At 40.5% G+C, this 15,648-nt stretch overlaps 1 protein-coding gene across 1 annotated transcript in view; it reads right to left on the minus strand.

Annotated features, from left to right (window-relative positions):
• Nucleotides 1-15,111, minus strand: part of LOC140493368 (uncharacterized) — a 30,644-nt gene extending 15,533 nt beyond the window's left edge. Inside the window, 5 exon segments of the mRNA XM_072591766.1 lie at nt 4,334-4,490; nt 8,621-8,687; nt 10,381-10,505; nt 11,862-12,046; nt 15,011-15,111. Coding sequence (XP_072447867.1) covers nt 4,334-4,490; nt 8,621-8,687; nt 10,381-10,505; nt 11,862-12,014 — 502 coding nt within the window. The 5' untranslated portion in view covers nt 12,015-12,046; nt 15,011-15,111.
• Nucleotides 15,112-15,648: the final 537 nt, after the last annotated feature.

Consider the following 15,648-nt stretch of genomic DNA (forward strand, 5'->3'; position numbering starts at 1 on the left):
ATACTCCCGCTCATGAGTCCAAAAAGATCAATCTAGTATTTTGGAAATTTTACGCAGAGTTATACTGGTCGGGGTCTGTGAGGATGGTTTGGCGAGTATAGAGTCCTTTTTTGAGAACTTGGATCTTCCAGATATAATTTTCTTTTCAATGCCCCTCTGACAACACAAAAGATACAAGAAATGGCAGGGCAGCTCCGAAGTATAATTACGCCTGGCATCGATGGATTCCCGAGCGAGTTTTTTTAAAGAGTTTATAAACATATTCGCCAAGCCAATGTTGGGCATGTATCACCAATTGTACAGTGAGGACTGCCTCCTGCCCTCTCTCAGGGAAGCTCATATTTCCCTTATTCTTAAGAGACGGAAAGATCCTGAGGACTGCGCCACATACAGATCCATCTCGCTGTTAAATGTGGATGTTAAAATACTGTCTAAAACGTTGGTATTTAGGCTGGTGAAGGTATTGCCCTCTATGTAAAGGAGGACCAGACTGGTTTCATTAAGGGTTGCAGCTCCTCTAACAACATCAGAAGAATGTTGAGTGCGGTCCAGGTGTGCTAGCAAAGGTTGATCCCAGGCTTGGTAGTCTCCCTAGATGTGGAAAAAGCATTTGATGGTGTGGAATGGCTGTACCTTTTTAATGTCTTGGAACAATTTGGTCTTAGTTTGGGGGGGTGATCTTCCCCAGGTGGCTGGCAGTGTTGTATAGTGATCCCATGGCAGCGGTTCTCACAAATGGCATAAAATCAGACAATTTTAGTATTGGGAGAAGCAGCCATCAAGGGTGACTCTTTTCACCGCTGCTCTTTACTTTAGTGATCGATCTGCTGGTGGGGACTGTTCAGAAGGACCCCAAAATAGTTGCCCCAGAAATGGGAATAAGAGAGCATAAAATCATTCTCTATGCAGACAATGTCCTTCTCTTTCTGGCTAACCTGACAGTGTCTGTGTCCTGTTTAATACAATATATTAATTTATTTGGCTCTTTCTCAGGGTATAAAATTAATTTTATGAAATCAGAGGTCATGGGGTCTTGTGGGAGTACCTGACCTTGAAGATAGAATTCGATTTTCTTTTAGGTGGTCACAGGGAGGTTTCCTATATTTAGGTATTTTTGTTACCCCTACCTTTCACCAGTTGTACAAAGCTAATTTTGTACAATTACTCAAGAAGATAAAACAAAACCTTCAGAATTGGGAGACACTACCAATATCCTGTATGAGTCAAGTAGCTCTGAACAAAATGAATGTTCTTCCTTGCCTACTATACCCCATGCGAATGCTCCCTCTGGTGCTACCGAGGCATGTGCTGTGGAGACTTAATGGTTGGCTCGGATCTTTCATTTGGCACCACAGGCACCCTGTTATTAAGTTTACTAAGCTGCAGCTTCCACAGGGGATGGGTCAGTTGAACTCCCAGACCTCAAAAGATATCTGCTAAGTTCTTTATTTTCTTATATGAATGATTGGGCTTGTCAGGATCCAAGGTCAATATGGCACGATATTGAGGCTTCCCAGGCAAAATGTCCCCTTATTAATTTGCTATGTATGGACAGGAAGAGAACTGTTGCAGAGTATTGTAAAAATCTGATCAACATTAACACGGTCAAAGCGTGCAGAATGATGCGACAGAGCGAGGGTCATTTACATAAGACTTCCCCGTTCACCCCCATAGTAGGAATACCAGGATTTAGGCTAGGATCGATGGATTCTGGCTTTATGTTATGGGAGTCTAGGGGAGTCACCTGTTTAGGAGACCTATTTGAGGGTGAGGTCATGATGTCTTTTGATCAACCGAGTCATAAATATGGGTTATCCAGTAGGGACCTCTTCCACTCTTTTCAGATCAGGGACTTTATACGGGAAAGGACCACGCTATTGGTTCATCCCTTTAAATCTGATGTGGAGAGGAGAGTGCTTCAGTCCATGGACACTCTCTCAATTAGTGCCCTCTCTCACTTACATGGACGGGGTGCCTCGGAAGATAACGAAAGGCTTTACAGAATCTGGAATCAAGAATTGGGAGCAGAAATTTTGTCAGAAGTGTGGGAGGATATCTGGGAGAATGTACAAAAGATTTTGATTTGTAATAAAATGTAGGGCGAGTAATTAAAGAATCTCCACAGAGCCCATCTGGCCCCAGAACAGCTAGCAAAATTTTAAAAAGGAGCATCTCCAAGTGCCCTATAACAGACATTGGTATTCTCACTCATTGCTTGTGGTCGTACCATAAAATTTGTAGATATTGGGGCGCCATAGCAAATGTGTTGGACAAGATCTTGGCCACTGTGGTTAAGGCAAATCAGGTATCTCTCCTTCTGGGATTGCTGAACCTGCCTTCTCTAGATGAGCATGGGAAGAAACTGTTTAACATTCTTACATATTGCGCAAGGAAGAACATTCTGATGAGCTGGGTCTCGGAAACTACCCCCCCACCCCCCAGCTTTTCGTTACTGATGGAGCATATTCCCCTAGACTTCCTTACAAATATGGTGCACCGGAAAATGGAACATTTTTCTAAGACATGGCAGCCCCTTTTTGAATCACATAGATGCAGACATGTCAGCCACATTGATTAGGGCCTTTATATAGCCACAAGGATTGTATCTGTGGGGCCAGGGACCCTGAGACGAAGAATCCTGAATAAATATGGGTATGTTAACTGATTCTCCCAATGATGGGAGCTTTGGTAGGGTGGCTCTGAGTGGTGTAAGTCAAGTTAGTTTAGCTTAATTCAACCTAATTTAATTCAACTTATTATGTCTGATTCTTTATTGAATTGTAGTATGAGGAGATTGTTCTTTCTCTTTTGACATTTTTGATTTGTTTTGTAGAGTAGTGGTTAGTTTATTGTTATTGTTTTTGTACCATATGATTGCTATAGTATCTCTTTTGTAATTTTACCATTCTGTTAAAAAAAAGTGTCTTTCAGTATATAAAAGAGGATTCAAATCACCATTCCTCATCTGTTTACAGCAAGCAACAGTGTCATTTAAAAAAGATACATGCTACTTTGGGGAGTATAGTTGAGTTCTTTTTAAGTTGCTGGATCTCATCAAAATCCTGGTAATCCACTCCCCCCGTGTGGTGGAAAGTCATATTGCCTGGAGAATCCATTAATTGAGTTGTGCTGATTTCCTCTTGAACGCACAAGTAAGGCAAAAAGCACAAAATACTTTTTTTAAAAAAGCTCTTCTGGCTCTGGATGATCTTTTCACTTTCATGTGATGGTAAAGTCACTGTTGGTTGAGGAAATTTTAAAAGTGCGAATGATCTGATCTCAGGAGCATGAAGTAAGTCCGTAACTTGTTTGATTTGACAACCTACTGATAGTTTCAATGGGCAGGTCCAACCATCTCTGACCCAGTTTCTGCTCAGCCAATGTTATATCAGGCCCGTCATCCTTTAATGCTGGCATAAGAGGTGATGAGCTCAGTTGCCAAATGGCTCTCACTTAGTTCAGAACAATGTAAATAGCTTAAGTACCCTTCCCGATTGTGTTAGAAAAATCACACAACACCACATTATAGTCCAACAGGTTTATTTGGAAGCACTAGCTTTTGGAGCATTTCTCCTTCATCAGGTGGTTGATGAAGGAGCAGCGTTCGAAACCTGGTGTTGTGTGATTTTTAACTTTGTACACCCCAGTCCAACACCAGCACCTCCAAATCATCACTTCCTGACTGAGACAGACTTAGAAACTTCTCACTATACCCCTGAGAGTGGAAAAGAATAGCAACCCACCACTAACATAAATTGCTGAGGAAAATGGCACAGGATGAAGAATCAGCTGAGGATGACCCAAGGACAACACTTTCAGAAGGGATTGCTAACATGAGGGTCTGAGAGATTAACTTCTAGTTTGCCCAGGATTCATTGACAAATAGCATAGTTGGATAGTGGATATGGCATGTAATCACAAAATAATGTTCGGGTGGAGCAGGGATCTCTCAGATGTTGCTTGTGATCTCATTGGCAACATGATCACGAAGCGAAGGAAGGGTTTGTTAACAATGTGTGTTTTTTTAACTATTAACAAGCAAAGAGAAAATGGCACCACTTAATTTCCTTTCAAATAATTGCAAATGCTTTCATTATTTAAATATTGTGTAAGCCTATCACCACCCGACAAGATTTCTTATGGGAATAATCATGAGAAAGCTATTGCCCTTCATGTCCTCAGGATGAATTTATTGATTTTCTACTTCAACACCAATCACCTGGAAATCTCCAAACTTCTTTAATATATATAAATATTTATATTTATATTGTGGAAAGATTTATAGATTCATAAACCAAAATCGGATAGTACTGCTTATTGAACTGATACTTACTGCCCATATTTTGGTGCTTGTTGATGAAGAAATCCCTGTCAAGACCCAGGCCCAGTGCAATCACTTTCAGAATTTTTACTGACAGCTGCCGACACATTTGGAAGAATGATTCCAGGCATTCCCGAAACTCAGGATTGTTGTTAATAACAGGCCATTTCTAGAGAAATAGATAAATAGAAACAGCAGGGCTTTAATAAAGTTTTATTTACTGAAGTAACAAATGCAATGTTATCTTTACTTGATTCTGGAAATAATTTAAATATCTTGTGTCAGTAAATAGGAGGTTGCAATGTTGGTTCAGTGATGAGTGGAGAAGGATTGGACATACTGTTGAAGGGTTTGTGAAGGATTTGCAATGCAATATGAGAGGCCTGAACACAAATAAATTAATTTCTGCTTTCAGATCCCCAATGAGGGTGGATAGATCTTGTGCTTGCATAAATGTCCTGTTGTACAATTAATTCTTGTAATTTTAACACCCATTTCTATCAATAGTTAAACACACACACTATGACTGTCTGGTATTGCTGTCAAGTCAGCCCTTTGATATTTCAGGGTTAATCTTCGATGACCTTCTGGCTTACCCATACTCAGCTTCATCATTGGGGCTTCCTCTGACTTATTCATCCCTCACTATCCCTATCAAATGTCTTTCTGATGTTCAATATCATAATGCTAAGTTTAAAGCTGAGAACAAACTTTACAGTGTTTAATTATTTAGAGCACTGTTTCTCAAGCATTTTTAGTTTTTAAGTGGCTTATTTTCCAACTAAAATATAAATGTTCTAAATTCCTTTCATATGAACATTGCTGAATGTGAAATCTATAATGTTTTTCAATACACTTACAACAATTTTGTAAGGTGTGAAGCTGCTTCACATTTAATTGTTTTGGATAGAAATACAGACCTGGATGTATTATTTTTAAAGGTCAGGGGAAAGACATTGGGCTCAATCTTCCATAATTTAGGCTAAATCAGGATTGAAGGATTTCATTGCAATGAGGTTAAGGGGGGGTTTCATACCCTAACTTGCCTCATTAATGACCTATCATTCTGCTATAACGTCTTTCCAATTGCCCCCAGTCTTATCATGCTTCAATCCTGGGACAATTTGCCATTCAACAGATATCTAGCAAAAGACTGCCCATCCTTGCACCTGCCACTGTACACCCAGACAAGCCTTTGTAATCCAGCATCACCCCTCACTGACAACATAATAGCACTGCAGTCAGATAGCTCTACCATCCATACGACATGGCAGTCACAATCACATATGCAAATCTATTCTCTCATCTTAGTTGCTCTTTAAGCACTAGGCCACACACTTTACCTGTCCTTAGTTACATCTCATCTGAACAACCTTTGCAAGTCAGTGCTACCCCATCCACAGTGCCCAGCAAAAACCCACTTCTTGTCAGTGTCCAGTCAGACAACATCATATTCAGTAAAGCAATCAGACAAATGCAAACATGAGCTTTTATTTATGGAGAGCAAAAGGGAACACAGTTGAAGGCAACAGAGGTTGAACTGAGCCTTTGACAATGCCAACCAATTTCAGAATCATGGCCAAAGATAATTTTACTGTCAGTGAGCATAGGCTGCACACAGATCAGTTCTACTGAGGTGCTATCTGTTTTGTATCACCTATTGCAGCTATTGTGGGCGCCTTCTCCTCTTCTTCAGAGAAATTATCCCACTCCCCAAGTTTGTCTGTGACCTGTTCCACTTGTGTAAAACACTGCACTGGACTATCCTGGAGGATAGCCTGAGACCTGTTCAAGCAAGGGAAGTGATTTTCAACAATCCTATACTCTGTTCCAACATAGCCCTGGTTGAGGCATGGCAGGCATTAACCATGCACTCCACAACAGTCAGGGGATTGCACATTGGAGTCACAAGTCATCATTGCACTGATATAACCTATGGTTCCCCGCAGTAATCAGCTCATATAGAGATGGGCCTCTGTGTCTAACTTGTCTAAATTTTGCCACACTTCTCACCACAGTCCACATCACTTACACCCCTGAAATATTCTGCTTCATGAGGACTTAAAAATTTAAAACAGGACTTCTTGGAAATCATGACTGATCCCAATTGGTTGAACTCACCTCAGGAAGAATCACCACCAATAACAGCGATTCACCTTCCTAGCCAGATCGCTATCCTCTCACTTGTCTGTCCAACTGGTTTTCTCTCTCTTTGGGTTCAATCCCCACCTATCATTTACTCCTTATCCCCTTCCCCCACCCTATCACCTGCATATAGACTGACTTGTTCACTGTTTGACTGGCTAATATATGAAAATTCATTGGTGTTTAATCAATTCCCTACAGACTAGTCAGGATCTGAGCCTGACAATGAACTTTCTGTTCATGCTCTCTGTTGTGCTGATCAAGCAGATGTAAGAAATCAAAATCAGAGTCAACAGCACAGGCTCAACAGGCACCATTGTACCACTGTTCACATTCACATTGTTTCATAGGTCTCATGGGAGAACCAGGGACTTATGTTACAAATGCCTGAAAATACAAAGCAGATTATCTGAGCAGGACCGAAATAATTGGTTTTTGGGTGAGGCTGATGGTTGATGGGGAAGAGTTGAGGAGGCAGAGAAACAGGAAGGAAGGGCCTGACAATGAACCTTCTGGCGCACATGCTCTCAGCTGAGCTGCTCAAGGAGACAAAATAAATCAAAATAAAGGTCAACGGGCACCATTGCACCACTGTTCCCTTGCATGTTATTTCATGGACCACCAGGGGTCCATGGACCCAGTTAGAGAACCGAGGATTTATATCACAAATGCCTGAAAATATAAAGCAGATTTAAAGCATGATATAAATAACTAGATTTTGGTTGAGGCATCTGATGAATGGGGAAGAGTTGAGGAGGCAGAGAAAGAGGAAGCAAGGTAATAGGCTATGAAGTAATGGTCGAGAGGGGAGTGTACAGGTGAGTAGATAAGGAAGTGGAGAGTTGTCATAACTCAGGAAGTCTAACTGGAGAAGGACCCCATTCATTGTTCAACACCATAGTAGGCCCACCACTCATGACACATATAGTCTAGGTCCAGCCTAAGACAGACAATTCTGTAGACCCATCCTTGGTCTGCTTTATAATACTTTCTAATCGACCTGATCAGCAATGTCATTACATATCTCAGGAGTAAGTGGGACTTGAACCCAGGCCTCAAGGATCAGAGACAGGGACACTACTGTTGCACTACAAGAATGCTCTGCTCAGGTGATGAGTTCCAGCTGAGCGGGCAATTGCCTGTTACTAAGAGAATACATACTTAATAAGTTCCACACTCAGATTAATTTCTCATTCCCCATCGGCCTTGTCGGGGTTATCACAAGAGGCAAACGGATGCTGAGGTGAGAGCAGTGGGAAGAGAGAAAGGAAGTAGTAAGGAGATAAGGATGTGAAAGGTGTCAAGGTGGTGAAAATTACCAGTGAGAGCAGGAACAAACAACAGGTGATGACAACAAGATTTCAGAAGTGGCATAAAGGATCAGGGAAGGAGGAATTGCAGAATGGGGGGGAAGAGGGGAATAAAGAAAGGGTGATTGGGTCAAGGTGTGAAAACAAGTAAAGCAGTGAGATTGTGGAAATGAGATTGAACAGAGAATAAATATAGTGAAGAAATATATAAATGTAAAGGCATGAGAGATGATGTGGTGTGAACAGGAGGATCCCATCATGGGGGCGTAAGTAATATAGCTGTGTTGTCTTTTCCTGTCATCAAGTTAATCCTCCAAAGAACTGGAGGATTCTGGCTGCGAAGACGGGAAGGAATAATTTTGAAGAAGGTGTAACCTCAACACAGCTTGGCTTCTGCTCATTGGCAGGTGTCAGGCTCATCTGTCACCTTGATCTTAATTTCTAAAGACTCCAGCCTTCTGTCTTGCACAAGGGGAGCAGTAGGGATGATACCAACTGCAAGTACCACTGAACAAGTAACTGGCCGCATGTCTCTAAAATTCCCATGTGGCCGGACAGCCTGTACAAAATGGCAGACTTACAAAAAACCTGTACAATAAATAAAGCATGCTGGGAAATCGAGCTAAGCATTGGCTAAACTTATCTGTGCTAATTTGTAGTGTATTTGTTATTACAGTATTAATTGTGTTGAAATAGATAAATATCATTTTTTATTGTGAGTTGACTCACAATCTTTGCTGAACACAAGGGTCAAAAATACATTACATGGCAGGCACAACACTCATTATCTGATGTACAGTACAAAGTTAATGGAGAACCATAGCTGGAATTTTTAAAATCTTACAACATGTGAAGATAATGCTGATATGTTAAAGGCCTCCTTCAGGTCTGCAGGCCGCACAGGATTTAATCTGTGAAGAAAAAGAATTGTTACACAAAATTCCTCTTATAATTCTTCTTCTGACTAATTTAGCTCGTCTAGTACAAGCCTTGTTGCAAGGAAAAGTCATCTGGTCTACCGAGTCTACATTTTCCACATATCATTTACAATCCATCATAGCAGAGAATCCCTACACTGTGGAAACAGGCCATTCAGCCCAACATGTCTACACTGTCCAACTAGCATCCCATGAAGATTTACCCATCCCCCCCACCCCCCACCTCTTCCCTGTAACCCTGTATTTCCCCAGCCAATCCATTTAACTTACACATCCTTGGGTGCTATAGGCAATTCAGCATGACCAATCCACCTAACGAGCACATCTTTCGACTGTGGGAAGAAACCGGAGCACTCGAAGGAAACCCACACACACAAGGGGAGAGTGTGCAAATTCCACACAGACAGTCATTTGAGGTTGGAATTGAACTTGGTTCCTTGTACTGTGAGGCAGTAGTGCTAACCATTGAGCCATACCATGGTAACCCATAAACATGCAATCAACAAAAGAAAATTACCTAATGTGAATCTTCTTTGATACTCATAATAACATTTAGTGGAAGTGACTATTCCCACATAGAGAGGCAAATTAACTATGTCTTTATTTCAAAAACTTTCCTTCATTCTTAGAAACAGTATGAACAATTTTTACCTCTTGTGACTTTCTAATGGAGTTTTATGGATCTTTCCAACAATTGCTAGTTTTTAGCCTCTGTCTATGGACGTAATAGTAGACACTCAGGCTGCACCCAGAGGACCAGAACTGGCACACTCATTGTTCACATTACAGACATCCATCTGACCTTAAGATATTGGACAGTATTTAAATGAAAATAATTTCTAACTTGTATTAATTGCATTGATTGCAAAACTATTGCCAGTTTTTTTTCAATCAAGACCATTTATTTGTTTTGTGTTTTCAAATAGCAAGTATATTTCTAAACTACAAGTTGCTGTACAAAATACATTGATTATGGATTAGATACTGGCAACAAAATACTTTAATTTATCATTAAACTGTTGTTATCATGATGTTCTTATTCTTTCAACATTGTTTAATGGCACAGCACATCATTGAACCTCAGGAGACTGAGTAGCCAAATGATCACGTACGTCTACATCGATAACTTTTGTGAGCTACCCAACTGGGACACTCATCTGCTCTTCACTTATGACACTATAATTTTTCTCCTCAAATAATGTTGCTGTTCCTTTTGAAAAATTGCTATCTAACTCATTTCTACCATCCTCCCATTAATGGACAACAGTTTGTCATAACGCATATCACATTATTTTATTTCTGTATTTCATTTCTGGTCATTTTGCAAATTACGTTAATATTTGACCACTGGTAATTGGCCCTGACACCAGTGGAAACAATTCCTCCCTAACTGCAATATCATTCCTCCTTAATTTTGAACATTCCATTTAAATTGTTTTGTTCTCTTCACAACAGTGAAAATTAATCTCCAGTCCTTCCACATTTCCATTTTGAGTAAAATTCCTCTAGTTATAATCAAGACTAACTAAAACACCTCAGTTGACACCTTACCAATGACAGACTTTACATGAATTATTTTGTACCCAATGCCTCTATGTCTATTTTGCCACCTTGTCTCATTCCCACAAAAAAACATTCTGCCAAGGATAGTTCTGTATTTTTATACCTTTCTGTATCTGCTGCAACCCAGCCATGAGTTAGAGATTCAGAGTCCATTGTATGGGCATATTGTTGTTTAATGTTACTTGGAAGCATGAAGAACTTCTTGCAGATGTCCATCACTTCAAATATCTGAGGAAAAATCATGTTTCAAATGTGATGAAATACGTTTTGCTCCTTGGATCTATTAACACTAAGTTTTAATCAACAGTCCCTTTCTTTTTTTGTTCATTATCACTGATCTATTTTGAAAGACTACATAAATCGTGATGAGTAGGGATTCAATATGAAAAGGAGAAATTTTCTCAATGTATTTTTTCATAGCATGTGAGCATTGCTAGCTAAGTCAGCAATAGGTCGACTGGTTGGGACAAGACGGTTGTAAAAGAACGTGTAGTTGTACATTTTTTGATATTCAAGCAATGTCCTATGGAAGCAGAAGGATTTGGGATATATTGTATGAGTGAATGTTGAGCACTAATTCCCAATGTCATAAAGAATACTGAAGCAATGATAGGAAAAAAACTATTTATAGCAACACATTATGGGAAGAGATTCCAATGGGCTCGGAACTCATGCAACTTAGAAAATGATGGCAATAGCCCTAATTACATAAGGATGGCATGGTGGCTCAGTGGTTAGCACTGTTGCCTCACAGGACCAGGGACCTGGATTTGATTCCTGCCTAGGGTGACTGCCTGTGTGGAGTTTGCACATTCTCTCCATATCTTGCATGGATTTCCTCCCACAATCCAAAGATGTGCACATTAGGTGAATTGGGCATGCTTAATTGCCCATAGTGTTAAGTGCATTAGTCAGGGGTAAATATATGGTAGGGGAAGGGGAATGGGTCTGGGTGGGTTACTCTTCGGAGGGTTGGCGCGAACTTGTTGGGTCAAATGGCGTGTCTCCACACTGTAGGTAATCTAATCTAATAGAGGTGCAGGGTCATGAATAAAAGAGAAACAACAAAACAATATCCACAAGAGCTGGGCAGGGTTTGATGTGCATGCATTGTGACATAAATGGCAGACTGGCTACTGACAGAAAAATGTCCAATATCTAATAGGATTCTCTTCACAGGAAGGTCTTTAAATGGAAAATACAGATAAGATATATTCAGAGATTGGAAATGTGCTGTCAGAATTCAGGCATGACTTGCAATTACTTGTAAATTGGTCTTTTAGTTGATGGCATCATAAGACCATAAGACATAGGAGCAGTGATGGTACGATCACGATTGATACATTCCTCAACCCATTCTCCCGCTTTCTCCCCATAACCCTTGATCCCCTTGATACTCAAGAACCAATCTGTCTATCCGACATGATTTATTATTGAATAGTTTCAATAATAACTGATTCACCTTTACATTAACATTGCTATAGCACAAAATAACAAAAGCACAACCCAAATTTCCCAAAGTATGCATTCACATTGCTAACAGGAACTGACAGTAAATTTGTTGAGACATTACCAAGGACACACCTTTTGATCTTCAATTCCAGTGTTTTTCAGGTATACAAATCCAATGTCTGTTAAAGCCCTGATTACCTCTGTGGATATTTGCTCCATTTCGATGGCTGATGGTTCATCTTTTCCTAAGCCAAATGAGCCAAAGTCAACTACTTCAATGCCCATTGTATTTCAGTGATTTTGGCTTTTTTTTGGAGCTAAAGGATAAAGGTAGAGCAACAGAATCTAAATTGAAATGCAGAAATGTCCCTCCTTCTTTCCTTCCCCGCACTCAACATTTCCGCATCCTTTCTTCATCTACTCTTTCCCCTTCTGTTCTGCTTCAATCCTCTCCTTTATCGTAATCTCATCTCTCAGTAACCCCTGTCCTTCCCCAGCCACTCTTTTATGTTCCCTAAGAAAGAAACGAATCGGAGTAGGGGAGGTAAAAAGACATTGAGAGTAGAGATAAATAGAGAGGGAAATGCAGTAACTGGATAATGGGGCGGAAGAAACTTCAAAATCTAGAGGATGAAGACAGTCACACACAAAAAAAAACAGAAAACGGAATAGGGAAATAAAACACGACGGAGAAGAACGGCAAGAGTTCTAGAACCGACAGAAAATAGTTGGGGATACAAAGAAAACCATCACACAATGTGGGAGTGATTTTTTTTGTAATAGGAGGATAATTTGTAAATGCCAAGCACGCGTATTCCACCTCAGCTATCCATGAAAGAGTGCAGACGGGAGAGACACTCAGTGATGGGTGAGCTGGCCAGCAGTTCCGCTGGGACAGGAGGGCTGTTGCAGAGACAGTGGGGAGAAAAATGACACTGGTCAGGACAGAACCCCTTTAGTATACGGTTGGCTCTGGACTCTGTAGGTGTCCCATCTGCCGCTTGTCAAATTCCGTCAGTGTCGGGACTGGGGGAGAAATAAAACCCTCAAATTGGATCTTTGATCTTTTGATTGTCTATTCGCCAGAGTTGTTTAGAGGTGGGAGAGCACCGGGGAGACGTCCTGACACGGATCTGCTTCAAATTTTCTGGTTCTCACTTTAACAGAGAGAGACTCAAAGAGCAAGGCTAAGTACTTGTAAGACTGTTGAGTACTTAACAACTTCTTATGAATTTTCTTCGCCAATTTTAACGTTGAAACGGTATAAAGTTATCTTCAACCTTTCAGATTACAGTGGATTTACCAGCTTGTTGTACGTACTTCACGTCTTCCAACTGTGAAGCTGAGAGGTGAAGGATTACAGATGAGCAAATATTGTTCTGTACTGAGTGTGTTTTGAATACGTGTGACCTTTAAAGGCAACTGACATGGACGTAAAGATAACAGTAGTTGATAACACACATTTTGTTGTTTTATTAAGCTGAGGAGGATGAGAAATATTATTGAAGAAAATAATGTTGAATACTGAACAAGAGCAATTTGGGTATATCCGAGTTATGAAGTCATAGAGGCGTACAGCATGGAAACAGATCCTTCGGTCCAGTTCGTCCATGCCGACCAGATATCCTAACCTAATCTAGTCCGTTTTGCCAGCACTTGGCCCATATCTCTCTAAACCCTTCCTATTCATATACCCAACCAGATGCTTTTTAATACTGTCATTGTACCAGCCTCCACCACTTCCTCTGGCAACTTGTGAGAAAATGTTGCCCCTTAGGTCCCTTTTAAATCTTCACCCTCTCAACCAAAACCTATGCCCTCTAGTTCTGGACTCCACCAATCCAGGGAAAAGACCTTGCCTAGTTACCCTGTCCATGCCCCTTATGATTTTATAAACCTCTATAAGGTCACCTCTCAGCCTCTGATGCCCCGGGGAAAACAAACCCAGCCTATTCAGCCTCTCCCTGTAGCTCAAATCTTCCAAACCTGGCAACATCCTTGTAAATCTTTCCTGAACCCTTTAAAGTTTCACAACATCCTTCCGACATGAAGGAGACCAGAATTGTTCGCAATGTTCCAAAAGTGGCCTAATCAATGTCCTGTACAGCCACATCATGACCTCCCAACTCTTTTACTCAATGCTATGCCCAATAAAGGAAAGCATACCAAATCCATTTATCCCTATCCTATCTACCTGCAACTCTACTTTCAAGGAACTATGAACCTGCACTCCAAGGTCTCTTTGTTCAGCAACACTCCCCAGGATCTTACTATTAAGTGTATAAGTCTTGCTCTGATTTGCTTTTCTAAAATGCAGCACCTCACATTTATCTAAATTAAACTCCATCTGCCACTCCTCAGCCCATTGGCCCATCTGATCAAGATCCTGTTGTAACTTAATTTTTAACTTGAGAGACATTCTGGTGCCTCATCTGGGATGTAGTTATTCATGTTTTCCCTTTAATTGCAAAGTTGTGTTAGTTCACTCAAGCAGTAAATGACTTTTCACTTATCATAAGGTTCCACTTTAGGACTTGAGCACAATCATTAAGGCCGATACTCTGCAGGCGTGCTGCACTGCTGCAGGCTTTCTTTTTCAAATTTGATATGCAACCATGGCCTCGTATAGCTCTACGATGTAGTGGTAATACGTTGGAGTTCCAGTCACTTGCCCCTGAGATAAAATCTCTGAACATGTTTATTATGCAAAAAAAAAACGCTGGCCTAATGCTTGTGTGGATATAAACTACCAGGCCATGTGCTTGAAGAACAGGGCGTTATCCCTGTACTACTGTAGAATAGTCATATTCAGTTTGGAACGGTCACTCTGTTTTTCTGTCTCCACAGCTGGTTGAATATTGCCAACATGTTCTGTTTTATTTCAATTATCTCTGGAGTCCAGGTCAATAATTATCCCTCTGTCAACACCACAAGAACTGACTCCCTGATCTTACAATGATGGGTCAGAACACTAAAATACTGTGGTAGTTTTAGTCCTTAATTCCAAAATGTCTGTTTTTTTAAAAAGAGGACAGCCCCAGAGATAAATAACAGCAGGTTTAAATTCTGGCTGGCGATAATTGTGTGGGAATGATTGGATGTAACATGTAAACATAGAAAGTAGGAAGCAAAGGCAAACCCTTCCAGCTTGATTTGCCATTCAATATGATCATGGCTGATCCAACACAATACCCTGTTCCTGATTTCTCCCAGTACGCCTTAATCTCTTTAGGCCTAAGAACTATATCTAACTCCTTCTTGATAACATTTAATGTTCTTACCTCATCCTCTTTCAGTGGCAGAGAATTCCACAGGGTCAGCACTCTCTGAGTGAAGAAATGTCTCCTTATCTTAGTCCTAAATCACCCACTTCATATACTTAAACTATGGCCCCTTTTCTCTTCAGTCATTGGTAATAATGGGTAAATGACCAGCTGAACTACAAACAGAAAGGAGATTGAAATCAGAGACACCAATGTGAAAATGCAGTCTCAAGCCAATAATCACAAGAAGGTCAAGGTTAAAAATCACACAACACCAGGTTATAGTCCAACAGGTTTAATTGGAAGCACAAGAAGGTCAAGAAGATCAAGGACATGGAGAACTGCCACACTAAAATGCAGCAGAAGTAATATAACTCTCAACAACATACCAGAAGTCCTTTTCAGTTTTGAAACCAGGCCCATGAAACCAAATAATACACAATCAGAGGAATGTCATTAGAGGAACACATCAACCACTATATATATATAACTTATACACATATACACGTAAAGGAACATTAAATAGAAGTACAAAATAATTTATCTTACTCAATCCAAGAGGTAAGATGTCAGGATGTTGGACAGAGATATCCATATACATCAGAAATACTGTGCAAACTGTGCACTGGAAATCCAGTGAACCAGATCACGTGCTC

The sequence above is a fragment of the Chiloscyllium punctatum genome, chromosome 22 (genome assembly GCF_047496795.1).
Source record: "Chiloscyllium punctatum isolate Juve2018m chromosome 22, sChiPun1.3, whole genome shotgun sequence".
Lineage (NCBI taxonomy): Eukaryota > Metazoa > Chordata > Chondrichthyes > Orectolobiformes > Hemiscylliidae > Chiloscyllium > Chiloscyllium punctatum.